Source organism: Apiospora kogelbergensis (assembly GCF_038363985.1).
Source record: "Apiospora kogelbergensis strain CBS 113332 chromosome Unknown utg000005l_segment0_segment0, whole genome shotgun sequence".
Taxonomy (NCBI): domain Eukaryota; kingdom Fungi; phylum Ascomycota; class Sordariomycetes; order Amphisphaeriales; family Apiosporaceae; genus Apiospora; species Apiospora kogelbergensis.
Genome location: NW_027117422.1, coordinates 5,713,494 through 5,729,808, shown reverse-complemented (window position 1 = coordinate 5,729,808; position 16,315 = coordinate 5,713,494). Strand labels below are relative to the sequence as shown.

General features: G+C 53.7%; 7 protein-coding genes across 7 annotated transcripts; 5 read left to right on the top strand and 2 right to left on the bottom strand.

Annotated features, from left to right (window-relative positions):
* Positions 1-2,633: 2,633 nt before the first annotated feature.
* PG998_008542 (uncharacterized protein) lies at positions 2,634-3,328 on the top strand (the record flags this gene model as incomplete). Its single annotated transcript, XM_066875358.1, has 2 exons — positions 2,634-2,787; positions 2,862-3,328. The coding sequence occupies 2 exons, from the start codon at positions 2,634-2,636 to the stop codon at positions 3,326-3,328; spliced, it is 621 nt and encodes a 206-aa protein (XP_066731303.1).
* A 1,716-nt stretch (positions 3,329-5,044) lies between these two features.
* Positions 5,045-5,500, top strand: PG998_008541 (uncharacterized protein; the record flags this gene model as incomplete). Its single annotated transcript, XM_066875357.1, has 1 exon — positions 5,045-5,500. One exon carries the CDS (start codon positions 5,045-5,047, stop codon positions 5,498-5,500), a length of 456 nt encoding a protein of 151 aa, XP_066731302.1.
* Positions 5,501-5,503: 3 nt separating this feature from the next.
* PG998_008540 (uncharacterized protein) lies at positions 5,504-5,754 on the top strand (the record flags this gene model as incomplete). The annotated part of the gene is made up of 2 exons (XM_066875356.1): positions 5,504-5,578; positions 5,638-5,754. 2 exons carry the CDS (start codon positions 5,504-5,506, stop codon positions 5,752-5,754), a joined length of 192 nt encoding a protein of 63 aa, XP_066731301.1.
* Positions 5,755-6,064: 310 nt separating this feature from the next.
* On the bottom strand, positions 6,065-7,554 carry PG998_008539 (uncharacterized protein; the record flags this gene model as incomplete). Its single annotated transcript, XM_066875355.1, has 2 exons — positions 6,065-7,342; positions 7,408-7,554. The coding sequence occupies 2 exons, from the start codon at positions 7,552-7,554 to the stop codon at positions 6,065-6,067; spliced, it is 1,425 nt and encodes a 474-aa protein (XP_066731300.1).
* A 688-nt stretch (positions 7,555-8,242) lies between these two features.
* Positions 8,243-10,085, top strand: PG998_008538 (Protein transport protein SEC61 subunit alpha; the record flags this gene model as incomplete). Its single annotated transcript, XM_066875354.1, has 5 exons — positions 8,243-8,252; positions 8,438-8,451; positions 8,564-8,818; positions 8,876-9,951; positions 10,010-10,085. 5 exons carry the CDS (start codon positions 8,243-8,245, stop codon positions 10,083-10,085), a joined length of 1,431 nt encoding a protein of 476 aa, XP_066731299.1.
* Positions 10,086-12,359: 2,274 nt separating this feature from the next.
* Positions 12,360-13,901, top strand: PG998_008537 (uncharacterized protein; the record flags this gene model as incomplete). Its single annotated transcript, XM_066875353.1, has 2 exons — positions 12,360-13,788; positions 13,861-13,901. The coding sequence occupies 2 exons, from the start codon at positions 12,360-12,362 to the stop codon at positions 13,899-13,901; spliced, it is 1,470 nt and encodes a 489-aa protein (XP_066731298.1).
* Positions 13,902-14,246: 345 nt separating this feature from the next.
* Positions 14,247-16,312, bottom strand: PG998_008536 (fungal-specific transcription factor domain-containing protein; the record flags this gene model as incomplete). The annotated part of the gene is made up of 3 exons (XM_066875352.1): positions 14,247-15,512; positions 15,581-16,109; positions 16,200-16,312. The coding sequence occupies 3 exons, from the start codon at positions 16,310-16,312 to the stop codon at positions 14,247-14,249; spliced, it is 1,908 nt and encodes a 635-aa protein (XP_066731297.1).
* Between the last annotated feature and the right edge of the window lie 3 nt (positions 16,313-16,315).

The window sequence follows — 16,315 nt, the reverse complement described above, 5'->3', positions numbered from 1 at the left end:
GTCCCAGAAATTGCCATTACCTAATAGGCTCCATCCAAGACTCCACCGACGCTCACCTACGGCGTAGCGGACGCAGAGGCGGACATGTCGTTGTGCTGCTAGATTGTTCCATCCCCAGACAGTAGACAGGACTTGGCCTTTGGCCTTCGGACTTGACTTCGGACTCATCGGGCACGCGACCCGAGATGTCTCGGGCAAATACTTCTCGCTTCGCCTCGCCAGCCTGGCCATTCGCCAACCTCTCCATCCTGCTCTCTGTTTCCGGGTACCAGCTGGTTCGCCCTTCTTGTCGGCCGTTGGACATTCCTTGAGCCGGTAATGCTCTTCTCATATGAACTCGCCTGGGCCAGAGACATCATGGTAGTACAAGTCGAGAAAGATTGGCATCGTGAATGATCGTGATGGACTTCATGTTGGCGCAGCTGGTTGATGTTTTTGCCGCCGGCCTGGGAAGTTGCAGTGCTGGTCGGTACTCAATCAATTTGAGTACGGTGCCGGCAAATGCATGCCATTGGATCCCGCTCCGTGTGTACGGCGTTGTGCATCAAACAACGCGGGGCTTGCATGAGTGCGTTCGGTTGAAGCCAATGGTTTCTGTTCGGAGCAGATCCGAGTATTCCGGCTTCCAAATTGGTAGATTACTCTACACCTCTTTGTCAGCCATGTTCGTGATGGTCTGATGTTGCTGCAGATGTGACTGTCACTGCCGTCGCATTCTTTGCGAACTCGCAGGTGAAAATGACAATAGAGATGGAGGCTGGACACAGTCTCCAAGATCAAAGGCGCTGGAATTCGTCCGCATCTTCCTTTTGATCGATCAATCGGGCTATGTTGGCGTCACTGCGATGGTTGATGTTTACTGGCGCGGGCGACGAGTAAATACGCGTGAGTGGGATATGAAAAGAGGCACGCCGGCAATGAAGTCGGAGTTTCAGCCTCACCGCTAAACCCCTCCGAGGACGTGCATGGATGCTGCATACGACTAAGCTGCAAGGAGCTAGGATGGTCATTGTAAAAATTATGTAGGTGATATCTCTATTGCATCTCAATCATTTCTCCAACCAGTACTCCAACTAACCCGCCACACCATTAGGAGATCTAATAAGCCCTCGGCAAGCAACCCCTTATGAGAGCCAAGGCAGGCACTTCAACCTGAGCATTGATTGGCATTGACGCGACGTACAACATTGGAGTGATGGATTTGCTGTCCTAACACCGTGAGTTTTCTCGAATGATTCCTCAGAATATCACACGAGCTTAGCTCGTGTGATATTCTGAACACTCAGTTAACGACAATTGTACGGTAAGCCCTGAAAGAAAGGGGGCTAGGGCGAGATCAAAATAGGGCACAGGGAAGAGACAGGGCATCAAGTATGACTTCAATGTAAGCTTTCCTTGTTGTGCCATCATATGGGAAAGGATGTTGTGGCTTGCGTAGGTGTGTAATATCAATGCCTATACCGGTAAGAGCCACCGCTGGATCTAACAACTGCCCTCCTAAACCTTTGCAGAGAACCGACTACTGCACTGAGCCTTAAGGTCGTCTCCGAGTTCTCCTACTTCAAAAGATCTAGCTCTTCCTCATACGATGATCTGGTCTCTGTATAGTTCTTGTGCTTGATTTCACCGGGTGTAGGATGTGATGGCGATGCAAATATAATGGGAAGCGCGAGACATAGAAGACACCACTAATACGACTGTGGGACGTGGAGAGCCTAAGTAGAAAGCCCACGCGAGTGTACGGCGAATCAACGCCAAGATGATCGCCAAGTCGAATAGCGCAGAGTTGCATGGCCCTTGGGAATGGAGAGGTTGTTAACGGCAAGTCAATCTAGACGGTTTGAGATCGGATGTTGCGAGTGCCAGCCCTGCGGTAGGAGCAGTGATCGCGGTTTCGTCAGATGCAACACCCAATCAGACGCCAGGAGCCGGCCGGAGAATTTCCCAATGAGGATATTTTGGCTAGTGGGAATCTTCGGACGGTTGCGTTGTAACCCCCTGTCCAGGGGCTCATCGTCGCTGTCATTGTAAACTGTGAGTTCAGGAACTTCCATCGTCAGTTTCTGAGCGATGGGAGGCAGAGACTGACGCATTTGGACGGGAAACCGGTATTTGGGTGGTAGCCACAGCGTCCATGACGGAATCTGGCTGTGCCTGGGCCGGATCGGACGGGCAGCTAAGGCCACGATGTGACGCTACAGCCATGCTCGGCATCCCGGTCGCCAGCGAGGCCCCACTGTATCTGGGCAAATTAAACGGCCCTCAATGCACAATGCAATGGGCGATGAGGCTCTCCTCGTCCGTTGGCTCATTCCGATTCCTAGGCTCGGTACTTGATGTCATTCTCTCCAGATCTCAACGTTTGTCACTGTTTCCGTCCAGGTTCAGCCCCCTTAAATGGGCTAGACCACCGTAATGTAGCATTGGTGGTAGACACTACGTCAGCCAGCCTAGATGGAAAAGTATGTAGTTATCTCGAGTGATAAATATCGCGGTTTCCCAAGCTGAATGCAGATCTTTTGGACAGCAACATTGCCTTCATCGATCGACTCAGTGTTAGCACCAGCCCCCATCTGAGCGCTTTCGAGGAAACCCGTCAGCACCGACAGCACCACCATCCACCCACCGCCAACATGAAGTCCATTTTCATCGCCGGCCTCCTCATGGCCACCAGCGTCTTCTCTGCTGCTGTCCCCGTCACTGCCCCCCAGAAGCGCCAGCTGGAGTCGCAAGGTACCATCCTCGACAACCTGTACCAGCAGATCGTCGTACAGACCACTCAGATCAGTAAGACTCCACCACGATCGACCCCTGGCTATGTTGCCCTCCACATGATCACCCAACTAACAGCGATGCCCCAGATGCTACCCGCGACAGCGTTGAGAAGCCCTCCGTCCTCGAAATCCCCGCCCTGGCCGACGACATCAACACCCGCTTCGCCGCCATCACCGAGGCCCTGAAGCAGGCCGCCGCCCAGTCCAAGTCGCAACGCGAGGCGGCTCGGGCTGTCGTGGTCGTCCGCCAAGACAACGGCACCGACACCGGCGACGAGGGCGAGGACGGTGACAAGTGCGACGCCGCGTGCATCACGGCCAAGGTCCTCGACATCGTCCAGGAGGTCGCGTCCACCATCCGCTCCATCATCGAGAAGTTCGGCCTCGGCCCCTTCCTCCTGCGCATCAACCCGCTGCTGCTCGCCCTGAGCGCCCTCGTCATCGGCCTCGACGTCCTCGTCTCGGGCCTGCTGCTGACCGTCACCGCTGTCGTTAACGTTATTCTCGGCGGCCTTGGCCTCAGCCTGCTCGCGCTTGGCTTCGCTGCCGCCTAAGATGGAGCGGTTAGGCAGTGCTGCACACGATATGGATGGGCAATTCCTGGTGCAGGAAAAATAGATAATGGACAAATGGTGGTCGACTTTTAGGTCTTCTTGTACATATTTCTACTATTTGATTGAAGCATCTAAGCTGTACAAATTATGCGATCTCTTCAAATCCAAGGGTTTTCTCGAGACCACGAAATACATGTGTAATGGATGTATGCCAGCCGCATTGCATGTATGCTGGGCATGACCCCTAGCTATTGACAGCTGTGGTATCCGATTCAGTGTAGTGTTTGAAGGCATAAATTTGTAGTCGTCCCCCATGTGATATTCTCAATTCCAATAGCCGGTAATTGCTCTTTGGAATAGCTAGTTCTGACGATCAATCAGTTCAGCTGCAAGAACCAGCGTTAAATTATCTTTTCATTAAGCAGTGGCAACAGGTATGTCAATACGAACTCATGAGTTTTATATTGAATATCAAGTGTAAGAGAGTCAAGTCGATATCTCATCGAATAAACCACAAACATTGGGAGCTGTAACAACTCAAGTCACGTGAACCCCCTGAACAACATCAAAAAGATATGAAAGTTACCTAAACCACTCGCAACATAACCGCATAATAAGAGCAGAGGACAGACGGATAGGAAGGAAAAAAGAAAAAGGCAAGAAAAAGATTACTATGCCCATACACGGTAGCCTAAACGCCCACTTTCGTGGACGAACTTGCGCAGTGCGCCAGAACCTAGAGGTCTTTAATGGTATGATCATAGCCCCAGCCTGTTAAGGAAAACCCAACAGGTACGCTCATGATGGGATTCGAACCCTCTGGTCTGCGTACATATCTTGTGATCAAGAGTCGAGTGACTGACCACTGTACCAACTGAATGTTAGGAATTGTGACTCTGTTTGGTTATTTAACCCCAGCGAGCTTGGTTACAGTGGTGCCTGCAGTGGTGCCTGAGTTGACCAAGTTTCAGGGCAGTTGCTGCTTCAGTTGACAGCCTCACATTCGGGTCACCCGGAGATCTATTGATGATACATGCTTACAAGCAATCGTTCCACCCATGGAGGTTTGATGTAAAAACATGCAATGAAGACATGCAGGATATGTCTATTGGGGATATCTCTAAAACAGAACAAACTCTTTGCCAAGATACAAGCTATCCATAGAACAGGATATTGACGAGGGTTTGCTTCACAGAGCGTATGCGCTCCGGCCACGCCACCGACCCAGAGTAGATCATAGGCTGTTACCAGAGAGGCAGACGGCGCCCTCCTCCCCCTTATGGATTAGAGGAGGTAATAGAGGTTTTCAAAAGGGAGGCAGAAAAGTTTCTATATACGTTACCCAGTGACTAGAAGCCCATTGAGTGGACTTATTGTTGAAGTTACACTAGACACTATAGAACATTGTTGAACAATGGTCACGGCCCCAGCTCCAAAAGGTAACGCCCACAGTAGGAATCAAACCCTCAGAACCTTAGCAGACGACTTTTCAGGGCAGCTAACCACTACGTTTCAATATGTTAGTAACTATATGGTTTACTTGGGTATTTGAGTAAGGCGTGGTGGTCCCTAAGCTATGATGGTGGATACTTGTTAGGGACATGACTTGCAGTGTCCTTTCAAAGCCGCTTGAACTTTTATTTTCTTGTGTTCTAACTAGAATCAAATTCAACAAGCAAAAAACTCAAGTTCCCAAACATTCCTCAAGCCGCCATAATGCCCAAACACACTGTTGATCTCGGCGACATCTTGCCTCGTGCAGGTATGATCAATGCCAAGCCATTCTTGTCTTCGGCTCGCCGAGACCACCAGCTCTTGAAGCAGCTGCGATTCGCCGATGTTGTCGGCAAATCAGTCAAGAAGCGGAGAGAGCACCGCAAGCTTCTCGACGAAGCCCTTACGGGCATGCTGACGACCGCGGCCTTGCTCGCCGGCGAGAAGACCGACGACGAAGAAGAAGTCGTCCCCTTTCTGACCTTCGTCGAGGAGGTCCAGGCCCGCACCCCCTGGGCCTCCAAGATGTCGGCGTCCGTGTTTCTGGACCTGTTTGCCGCTGTGTTGGGTGCCCGTGTTGCCTGGAAGCAGAACCCCCGCGAGCCATTCGCCCCAGAAGAGCACTGCACCACCGCCACCGCCGCCCAGCAACTGCTCGACTCGGCTCCGGCCATCTAGGAGATGGCTTGTAACGAACTCGAGTTTTACAAGCTCGTCGGCGGATTTGACGAGGACGAGGACGAGAAGGAAGGCGAGGTAAGCAGCCACTCCTATATTTACTTGAGTCGAGTATACTGATGGTGAACCTCGTTTAGACTCCCGATGCCGCCATGGCCGACCCGACCGAAGAGAACGTCGCTGGTCCTACCACAGCGCTCGCCCAGAGATTCGAGCAGATGGAGATAGAGGGAGATGGAATGAACCTCGACTAAAGACATGAGAGGAGAAACTTTGCTTTGCCGTCACTTGAGAAGATGAGACGTTTTGGAAGGACCTGGAGGAGAAGTTGAGCACCAACCTTGATTCGTTGACAACAGCTACACGTTACGATCAAGGACAAATTGTACACAATTGATGATAAGGCACTTCTTGCCAGCACCTTAAGGGATCGCTATTTCAGCCCCTGAAAAATACCAGTATTGGTAGATCACAGCTAAGATCTTGAAATGTATTTGTATGTCGTTTGTATGATCAAGATGGGGTCGAGTTGTTACTCCCGCCGGCGACTGGGGTGCATTGATTTTATCCTGTCTGGATGGTATTCTCATCACCATCTACCGGCACCAATGCGGTCCTGCTCTTGTGTTTCAACACGCGTCGATGGCTACGGCCTTTCAAGTGCTTACTCCATTGGTCTTCGGTGGTAAGAGTAACATTGCAGAGGTCGCAATTTCGGGCCTCGAAGATCGGTTTGGGCTTCATGTTCTCATCGCTGAAGGCTGAGAGCACCTCAGCCGCCGTTTCGGAGACGCCAGCAGGAGCAGGCTGTTCTTCCCCGCCGAGAAACAGCTTGGTGATATCGCTTGCGGGCGACAGGACGTTTTCTGAAAAGTTGGAGGCATCGGAGCTGTCCAATAGGTAAAAATACCGCAGGGCCTCCCTTTCCTTCAGGGCTGGCGCTGTCTTCAAGCGAATCCATCTCAACTGGGATCGCGCATACTGGCGTGTGGCTGTCTTCATATCTTCGAGCCCAGTGAGCCTCAGCTTCTCCAGGTCGTCGGGGGAAACCCCATCCCTCTCCCCATCGAGGAATGGCTCAAACTGCTTGAAGCCAATTGACTGCCAGATGCCCCGTGTTCGGTCGACCTCGTTTCCCAGGGCCGATTGATCCCTTAAGTAATGATGCAGCTCTCTAACTTCTTCCATCAATCCGATCTTCTCCATCTTGTCAATGCGCTTATCCAAGCGTTCCTTGAGCACATCGGGTTTCGAGTACACCCAGAACATGAGCGCTTCCCACGGGCTGGACGATGGCGCAACCGAAGCCTTGGCCTCCTGCTGTTCCGCGTATATGTCGGAAGCCTTTCTACCGGTAGTGAGAAAGATCTCCAGGGACCGCTGGATCTTTCGCCTGTCGTCGGGGTGCCATCGCGAAGCTATGACCGGATCCACTTCGCGCAGCCTCCGCAGCATCAAATCCGTCGGCCCCTCCAGGATCGCATGCCGCTCGCGCGTATCCGTCTGCGGCACGTGGGCCACCTCTGGGTTCTCGGACGTCTGCGAGTCCACGAGGCTGTTATCGAAGAGCAGGGCGCTGATGTAGTAATGCGTGCCGCCGACAATGATGGGCAGCTTGCCCCTGCCGCGGATCTCGCCGATCAGCTTGGCCGCTTCCCGCGCAAAGACGCCGACGGTCCATGTCGGCTGGTCGTGTGCGATAGTCGCCAACAGGTGGTGCGGGACGCCGCGCTGCTCCTCGGCTGAGATCTGGTTGGTGATGACGGGCAGGCCCCTGTACATCTGCATGGCGTCTGCATTGATGATTTCTCCATTGAATCGCACGGCCAGGTCTACGGCAAGCTGCACCGCAGTTTAGTTTCTATATACCGAGCACATTTACACAGATATTGTTGGTGATGACTTACGTCCGATTTGCCAGTGCCTGTGGTCCCCATAATGGCCACCAGGGGCAGTCGGGGTTGCTTTGCGACAGACATGGTTGCGACATAGCGGATAGCGAATCTCGAGGGCAGTTTTGGCAGTATCATGAACTCATGAGAAATAAGGCCCAGACTGGATTATTCGTATTTTATTGAGCGTCTCTCATTCGTCGTTGCGCAAAATGTCCACCTGGATATTGCTAGTGGCGCATTGCATGCATCCCGAGCAAAGAATGCCTGCATCACCCACACCCACACAATGAATGGCAGCTCTCTCACTGAATTCAATTGAGTTGTTGTGCATTGACCATGTCCCTTCTTCGTCTCCTTTTCAAAAATTAAGGTTGTGATCCCCCGGTCCGGCTCGGATTAACGTTCCCTAGCGAATCCCATCCCTTGCTTTCCAGCTACGGTTCAGCACGCCAGCTAGCGGGTAGTCGCCCAGTCGCTACCCCCAAAACCGGGGTCCTACAGTCATCAGCGCCCAAGCTTCCCAGCCCATCTCCTGCCAGATTGCCGCAACTTGTGTCACGTGTGGGCAGCTCCACCGAAATTCGAGCTTCTGGACACATATTCGCTGCCCGCCTAGGATTAGTTGGGGCAATTTTTAAAGCCAGATTGACTGACTAGACAGGCTCCGTCAACATCGCGAAAGCTGGTGCGCTTCGATTCCGACCACGTCGACTTTCCCTCCTTCCTTCCTTATAGTTCTCCCCCTTCCCCATCAGCCGCGACATCCCAGCCTTCTTGGGACAACAAGTCGCTTTTCCATTCAGTTTTCCCTTCCGCTTCTCAATCCCATTGGGATATTACCGCCATAATGAGTAGTTGTAAGTTTGGGCGCTGCCACCACCATTCCATGCCAATCCAGAGCTTCCAGAGGCTCGGGTCCCAATCTGGCTTGAACACCATGACGAAGCTCGCGGACGCAATGCGACGAATTCGCCTGCAATTGGTTATGCCATCCCTTACGCCATGGAACACAATGCTAACGCTGTCTTTCTCTCGAATGTAGTACGGTTTCTCGATGTAAGTGTCACCTGCCAGTGGCCGTCCATATCGATGCGATCCTCCTCAATCCAGAACGAAGCAACGCATGGCGAAAGCAGCTGAGGATGTTTGCTAACCATATACAAAACAGCTCGTGAAGCCCTTCGTGGCATTCCTGCCCGAGGTTCAGCAGCCCGAGACCAAGGTGCCCTTCAACCAAAAGTTGATGTGGACTGGTCTTACGCTGCTGATCTTCTTGGTCATGAGCCAAATGCCCTTGTACGGCATTGTCTCCTCCGACACCTCTGATCCGCTTTACTGGCTTCGTATGATGATGGCCAGTAACCGCGGAACCCTGATGGAACTCGGTATCACTCCCATCATCTCCTCTGGCATGGTCTTCCAGGTATGTGCCGTTTGCCCGTCTTCCCGCGCTTGAACGGCAATCACTAAACTTCGGAAGCTCCTTGCTGGCACCCACATGATCGATGTCAACCTCGACCTCAAGTCCGATCGCGAACTCTACCAGACCGCCCAGAAGCTCTTCGCATTCATCCTGAGCGCCGGAACCGCCACCGTCTACGTCTTCACCGGTCTCTACGGACCCCCTGGCGATCTTGGTGCCGGTATCGTTTTCCTCCTGATCCTCCAGCTCGTTGTTGCCGGTATGATCGTTATCCTGCTCGACGAGCTCCTCCAGAAGGGCTACGGTCTCGGCAGCGGTATCTCTCTGTTCATCGCCACCAACATCTGCGAGTCCATCATGTGGAAGGCTTTCTCTCCCACCTCGATCAACACCGGCCGCGGCCCCGAGTTCGAGGGTGCCGTCATCGCCCTTTTCCACCTTTTGATGACCTGGCCCAACAAGCAGCGCGCGCTGCAGGAGGCTTTCTACAGACAGAACCTCCCCAACATCATGAACCTGTTGGCTACTCTGGCTGTCTTCGCCGCCGTCATCTACCTCCAGGGCTTCCGTGTCGAGATCCCCGTCAAGTCTTCGCGCCAGCGAGGTGCCCGCGGCTCGTACCCCGTCCGCCTCTTCTACACCTCCAACATGCCCATCATGCTGCAGTCCGCTCTGTCTTCCAACATCTTCCTGATCAGCCAGATGCTGTACTCGCGCTTCTCTGAGAACCTCCTCGTCCGTCTCTTCGGAGTCTGGGAGGCCAAGGAGGGCTCCGCCCAGCTGTCCGCCATCTCCGGTCTCGTGTACTACATGTCTCCTCCCCTGAACTTCAAGGACGCTCTTCTCGACCCCATCCACACCTTTGTCTACATCGCCTACATGCTTACTGCCTGCGCCATCTTCTCCAAGACCTGGATCGAGGTGTCCGGCTCAAGCCCTCGCGATGTCGCCAAGCAGCTGAAGGATCAGGGTCTTGTCATGGCTGGTCACCGTGACCAGAGCATGTACAAGGAGCTGAAGCGCATCATCCCCACTGCCGCCGCCTTTGGCGGTGCTTGCATTGGTGCCCTCTCTGTCGCCAGTGACCTCATGGGAGCCCTCGGCTCTGGCACTGGTACCCTTTTGGCTGTGACGTAAGTTATCACTATGGCCCCTCGCTAGCCCAACGCATTTCCGCTAACAATTTGACAGCATTATTTACGGTTACTTCGAAATCGCAGCCAAGGAAGGTGACCTGGCCGGCATGAAGGGTATGATCATGGGTTGATCGAAGCCTATGCTGTTGGGTAATCAACATGGACACTTCCTCCGCTTGGCCAGTGTCAATGAGCTTGACCAACGACCATCGCGTGTATCATTGGGCGGGTAAAACAAAAGTTCTCTGAATCATTCAGCTGGGAAGGAAGAGCTTGGAAACGCATTAGCGATGGCCTGGCCTTGATCGCCTTCCTGGTCCCCTTCGGGACCTAGGGTTGGTCCGAGGGCAATGTGTATTTATTAACTATCACGTATTACACGAAGAAAAGATTTGTATAATACGTTCATTCATATTTCTACCCAGACTTCGCGAGTTCCCCTATCAGCTGCGTCTGTGGCGAGCGTTTGGGGTTCCATGGCAAGCACACCGTGACCTCGATTAAGATATCGTTACGAGTCTTCATTTATTCTACTAACGAGAGTAATTATATCTTACTCTTTGAAGTTTAGCTGCTCTAGGATGATTCCAGTTGATGAAATGGCTCAGCTACTTCTTGGTCAGGAATGGATTGTCCCTGCATGCCGTCCCCCCTTTCTATGAGGGTGGTCTTGGGGTCCCTTCTTATCATTTGAAACGACAGCTTTGCCAGAGGACGGACGTTTTTCTAGTCTCGAGAACAAATCCCAACTTTACGGCTCGAGCTTGAGTCCGCGGCAACTCGCATTGGTGATCTCAGCTCGGATAAGGTCCTTAAAACTAATTGTTCCGCCGGATACGAGCTCCTTTTCTCGAAATGAAGTTGGCCATATGCTAGATGAGCCCCTGAAGCCGGCCGATCTCGAAGACCTGTATCTTCAGCTTTATTCTGCCTGTATCAGAACCAACAACATACTGCACGATTTCCTGATGTTTCTCTGGGGGGAGGACACGCTTGTATACCGGCGACTGGGAGTCGGATACCTTGCGCGGCCTCAACCTCAGTTATACACTCCACGAAACACATAATCCTAGGCCTCCTTGGCAAAGCCAGAGAAGGAGGTGCCACTCGAATCATACTAGGTTGGGTCGCAAGCGGCGGAACCAGGTTTCGTCGACGACGTAATGTCTCAGAAAGTTATGCTATCGAGGCTATCGAGAGAGCGCCCATCAAGACTTTTGATGACGTAGATCTGGAATATCGGGTGAAATCATATATGTAATCATAGGACACGATGCTACCGCCACGGCAGCCTATATCATGACTATTTTAACCCCATCTTCTCGGGATTAAGATTCTTATCCCAGAACAACTCACAACACCACGCTGTGGCTCTACTGAACCTTATCACCCAAAATCAAGTCCCCTTCACCACGTCGTTTACCTTCTACAAGGCATTCATCGCCTCACTGGCCTTTGCGGCTTTGGCTCCCGTCATCATTGCCATCCCTATCCCCGTCGACCCAAAGCGCCGTGTATCCCACTGCGGGCGGCTGAGGGGATATAATGATTGGTCTTCCTAAAAAGATATCGAAGTACATGGAAATCGTGTTGCTCAACCCACTCTGGGCGATTATAGGCCAACCTGGGAGGATTTAGTATTTCCTGAAATCCCAGATAAGGAGCTCACCGGCACCTAAAAGCACTGCTCAACCCGCCGTTGAATATGGGTTGCACTCGGAAATGGAAAACAATAATGCTGGAGAGAATTGGAGACTGTAAATCTGGTCAGATCAGTCGAGGTGGTGGGATCTTCTGGTTTAGCAGAGACGTGAGGGACTGACTTTCTTTTGGTCCAGGTAATCGTCGGTCGTTGATATACGGCTGATGTTAGCATTTCCAATGGATTACCTTGTTTGCCCCCACCGAACCCCTTATTTGTTCGGTATCTTTGTGCTTGACCTTGATGCTTTTTAGGGCCGCCAACCAATGTAAAGTAAATGTGGCCAAGTGGTGAATACAAGCTGCAGCTTGCTGCCCAGAGACTTACCACCCTGAGGCTTTTGGACAAGCTGCCCTGAAACATTCCCCAGTCCACTGCTTGCTATTTGAACAGGTGGATTTGGGCCTTCCCAATCTCCAACCAACAGTTTGCGCAGAGTAAACAACAGTCGTGATCTCTTTTATCTTCGCACCCTTGAAAAGCGCTTTCCAATCGTGCTCCATTCCTCCCCCGTCACGTCATCCCGCCCTTCTCAGCGGCGTTTACTATCCATCGGCGGCGACCTTTGGTCTTCGTTATTGTCACTGTTCGCACAAAACTCCGCGCCTGCAATCTATCTTGATTGTCCAGTCACTTGTGTACGCGACGCCTCGAGAAGTTTTCACACCTTACATAGGTTGCCCGAACGCACGACCGAGAAGCGATGGCTCGCCGCGGAGCCAAGTCAAATCGCGGCGGCAATCTTGGGACGGTACGTAGTAGCAAGCGCTCGAACCAGGAGCCTCAGCGCGCCCAAGTTTCATCGAGCAATGGTCGTGCCACACTTAGAGGCGGTAGGAGACCTCAGGGTGAGGCACGTGACAGCCAGCATTCGAGCCAGGTGCCTCAGAGCGCACACTTTGCCTCGAACGATGGTATTTCCACGCTCCCTCCTCGTCCTTCTCAAGGCCAAGACTCTTCCCAATTGAACAGGGGCTCTCGAAGTACCATGCTGCCTTCCACTGTCCCAGCACAACATCCTTTGCCGCCTCATCCTGGGTCGTCCCAGGAGGGCGATCGCAGTTCTCGCCCACTTTCTTCTGGCCCTGAGCACTTGCAAAGTGAACACGACCTTCACGCCCGTGCCAAGCTGCCGATGAGGCCGGTTCAGCCGCCGGACGATGCTTGGTCTGTACATGGGTACCGCGAGATTCTTGGCCGAGGATGGCATCCCCAACATCAGGCAGCTGAGTACTCGCAAGCCCGACTCCATGAGGCATATCGTCAGCGAACACCGGAGCCCCGCCGATACCAGCCGGAATACCTGCCGTTAGATCAACCGTATGATTTTATCCAGCAGAGACCTTCGGTCAACAGTCGAGACATTCTCGCGTATCGCCCGGTGCGGGATGTTCTAGGTGTGAGGTCCCGCTCTAAGTCCCCTCCCGCACCAGAGCCCCTCCGAAGCACAAACAGCGCTGTTGCTACTACTGCTGTCCCCACCAGCAGAGTGGACGAATCTCATTCAGGACACGTTGGCGACGATCTGAGATCCGCGAAGAAGTGCGGCAACTGCAAGCGCGAGGGCCACGAGGTCAAGGACTGCGTGTCCAAGGTCGGCAGATCGGGCTACGTCATGGCCTGTCCCCGGTGCAACTCCAGCCGGCACCTATACGACCGGTGCCCCTCGAGCAACGTTCCTGCCCCCGGCACGCGCGAGAGGGAGGAGGACGACCTGTACTACCTCGTTACCTGTCGCCAGAACAAGCCGCAGATCTGTCACAGGGTGGACCTGGGCGCGCTTATGCAATGGACCACACCCAGCCTGACCGCCTTCCCCTGGAGCGCCGCCTTCGCCCTGCGGTACCACGAGGACCCGAAACAGGCCGCTGCTGAGCGCGATTACGATTACAGCAAGCATGATTTTGGTCTTGCGGGACGCCGTCCGGACCGCGAGGCCTTGACGCGCAAGTTCGACCCATCGCACCCGGTGATCCCCAAGATCCCGTTGCCCACTACGCTTCCGGCCCCTTCGTCTGTCCCGCGGGAGGCGGAGGATCGTCAGGGAGCGATGCTCCTTGATGATACTTCCAATGTTGAAAATGCTGCTAAGGGTGCCGATCCTCGTGCTGATGCTACACGTGCCGGCTTTGGTAAGTCGACTGCTCAGCAATTGTTATGTTGCACAAGTGAAAAAACATCATGTACTAACCACTCCTCCAAAGAAACAGATGGTGATGGGTCCGCTACAACCCCGTTATTGTGATCACGCTTGATAACTTCTTGACTTCAGGAATAGACGGCGGTCAGTCCGCCTCATCCCCTCGTTGAGGGGATCGCGCTTAATAGGCTGTTCCCAAATACGGAATCTTTTGATGTAGTAGCACATGAGAGATATGGACAGAATTGAGCGCGAGAAGTCGCTCAAACCCGAGGAGATAAGAAGTGAGGCCACGATACTTGAATCAATAAGATGTCTTACGTTCCGTATCTGGGGCGATCATCAAGGCCCGCCACATTTCATGGATGGTATAGTTATGTAGAGTATGTACAACACTGGTAATGGCTTGGTCAGTGATGCTATTCTTGCGAAGCTCAATACCCTTTTCTTCTAGAGCCTGAAGACATCAAACCTTGGTAATGCTATGATTTCCCGCCAATCCACATCCGTCTTCTCTTGCTGACCCCCATGACTATTGCTACTGACACAACTACCGCTACTGTTCGCCGTACGCGTCTGCCACACGTGGGCTATCAAGTCTTCCAGCACGACCAAGTTCCGGAACCCCAACTTCTTCTGCCCCCGGAACCAGGCCCGTAGCCGCTGCTGCACTGTGGGTTCGTTGCACTCAGCGCCGAGTACCAAGACCGGCCAGAGCATCATGCAACCCAGCTCCCCCTTCCCGACCCGGTCGATGGCCTCGAGTTCCGCAACGCCAAGCTCCACGAGGGCCTGGACCGACGCCACCGGGTTCCGCCGGATGCTGCGCTGGAAGTAGACCAGCCCTGCGTAGTAGTACGATGTCGAGACATGCTGGATGACGGTGGCATGCAACTCGTTGTTGCCCCCTCCGCCTTGGTACTCTGAGGGGCTTGGGAATCCGAGGTACAGCTGCAGCTCAAACGCATCGAGTCGTCTGTTGGTCTCGTCCTCTCCCGAGAGCGAAGGGTCCACGGCCGCCAAGACATTCATACCGTCATGCATTTTCAGAAAGGTCCGCGAGACGCCGTAGTACGGGAACGAATACTCAAGACTCTCGGCAGGCTGTTGCTGCTTCTGTCCCTCCCCATCCTCCACATTCAAGAAAGCTTTCAGGTCATCAGCCACCGAGAAGTCGCACAATATAGCCATGAGGACCATGTGCCGCCGAAACGGCGCCAGCATCGCCTCGTCGATGTCGCCGCGCGAGTGCAGGCGCGCCAGGTAGGCCAGCCCGCCCGAGACGTGGGTACGCCAGCGCCGCGTGGTGCCCGAGACGGCCTCGACGGCGATGCAGGCCATGATGGCCATGGCGAAGGAGGCGTCGCGGTGCTCGTCGGCGCGGGCTAGGTTCTGGCGCAGGTGGCGGATGGCCTGCTGGTCGTGCGCGAGGGCCAAAGAAAGATCTTCGTCATCGGCATCGCCGCCACCGCGGAGCTCGTACAGGTTGTACGCGGCGCAAGCGCACAGGGCGTGGAAGATGCCCACGTTGGAGTTAGACTCCGTGCTCCGCGACATGAGGCCCGCCAGGGCCATTGGGAGCATCAGAGTGCGGCAGGGGTTGTGGGGCTCGTCGAGGAGCACGAGTTTGCGGCTCGTGAAGGTGACCCAGTGGTGGATCAGCCGCTTTTGGTTCTTGGGCATGAAGAGTTCGTCCAAGTGGCGTGGGACCGTTTGCTGACGACATTGTGTAGATTGGTCGCACTGTTGTTCGATGATGGGTGATCCCCCGGCGGTTGGGATACCTCCTTTGTATGCCCAGCCTCCAAGCGTGTAGCCCAACCGAAATGAACAGCATGAAAAGGTTGCTGGCCGAATGACTCTTCTGCATCGGCAGTATCTGATGGCACTGGTCTCTTCTCATGTTCGTTGAGCTGCACGGTCTTGTCGGTACTACTCCCCGTCTCATTGTCTTGGTCCCCACAAAGAGTGATGTTCGGCGAATCTGTTTCGAAAGTTTGTATCGACGGTTCCTTTTCGATGCTGCCTTGGGGCAAAGCGGCGGAGAAGACGGAAAACCCCAATCGCCCGAGACCCGGGGAGTCCTCTGGCGTCCATCCATCAATTGTACTCAACGTCTCCTCAATCTCGGATTCAGACAGACCAATTACATCGGCAGTGGCAGCTTCCCAAGGCAAAGATCGTCTGGACAGCCTCGTGTCTGGTGGATTAGGAGAAGGGGAGTCATCATTGCCTTGCACCCAGGTCAGACGTATCCCGTATCCTTCACAAGGAACATTGAGTCGCTTGCACCGCTGACAAAATGGTTTTGCTCTAGATATGTGACGAGTAGATGCACTGTCAGTCAAGCCAACTTGGACGGAAGCATACAGGTTTGAGAGAAGTTGCGGAGGCTCAACTCACTCGTCGCATTTGACGCGACGCCGGCGGCAAGTCCAGCAGCCGGTAAACTGTTTGGTTCGAGGCTTCTTCCGAGCGATTTCGGTGTTCCGGCCTTCGGTGTCTCTGCGGAGCATGAC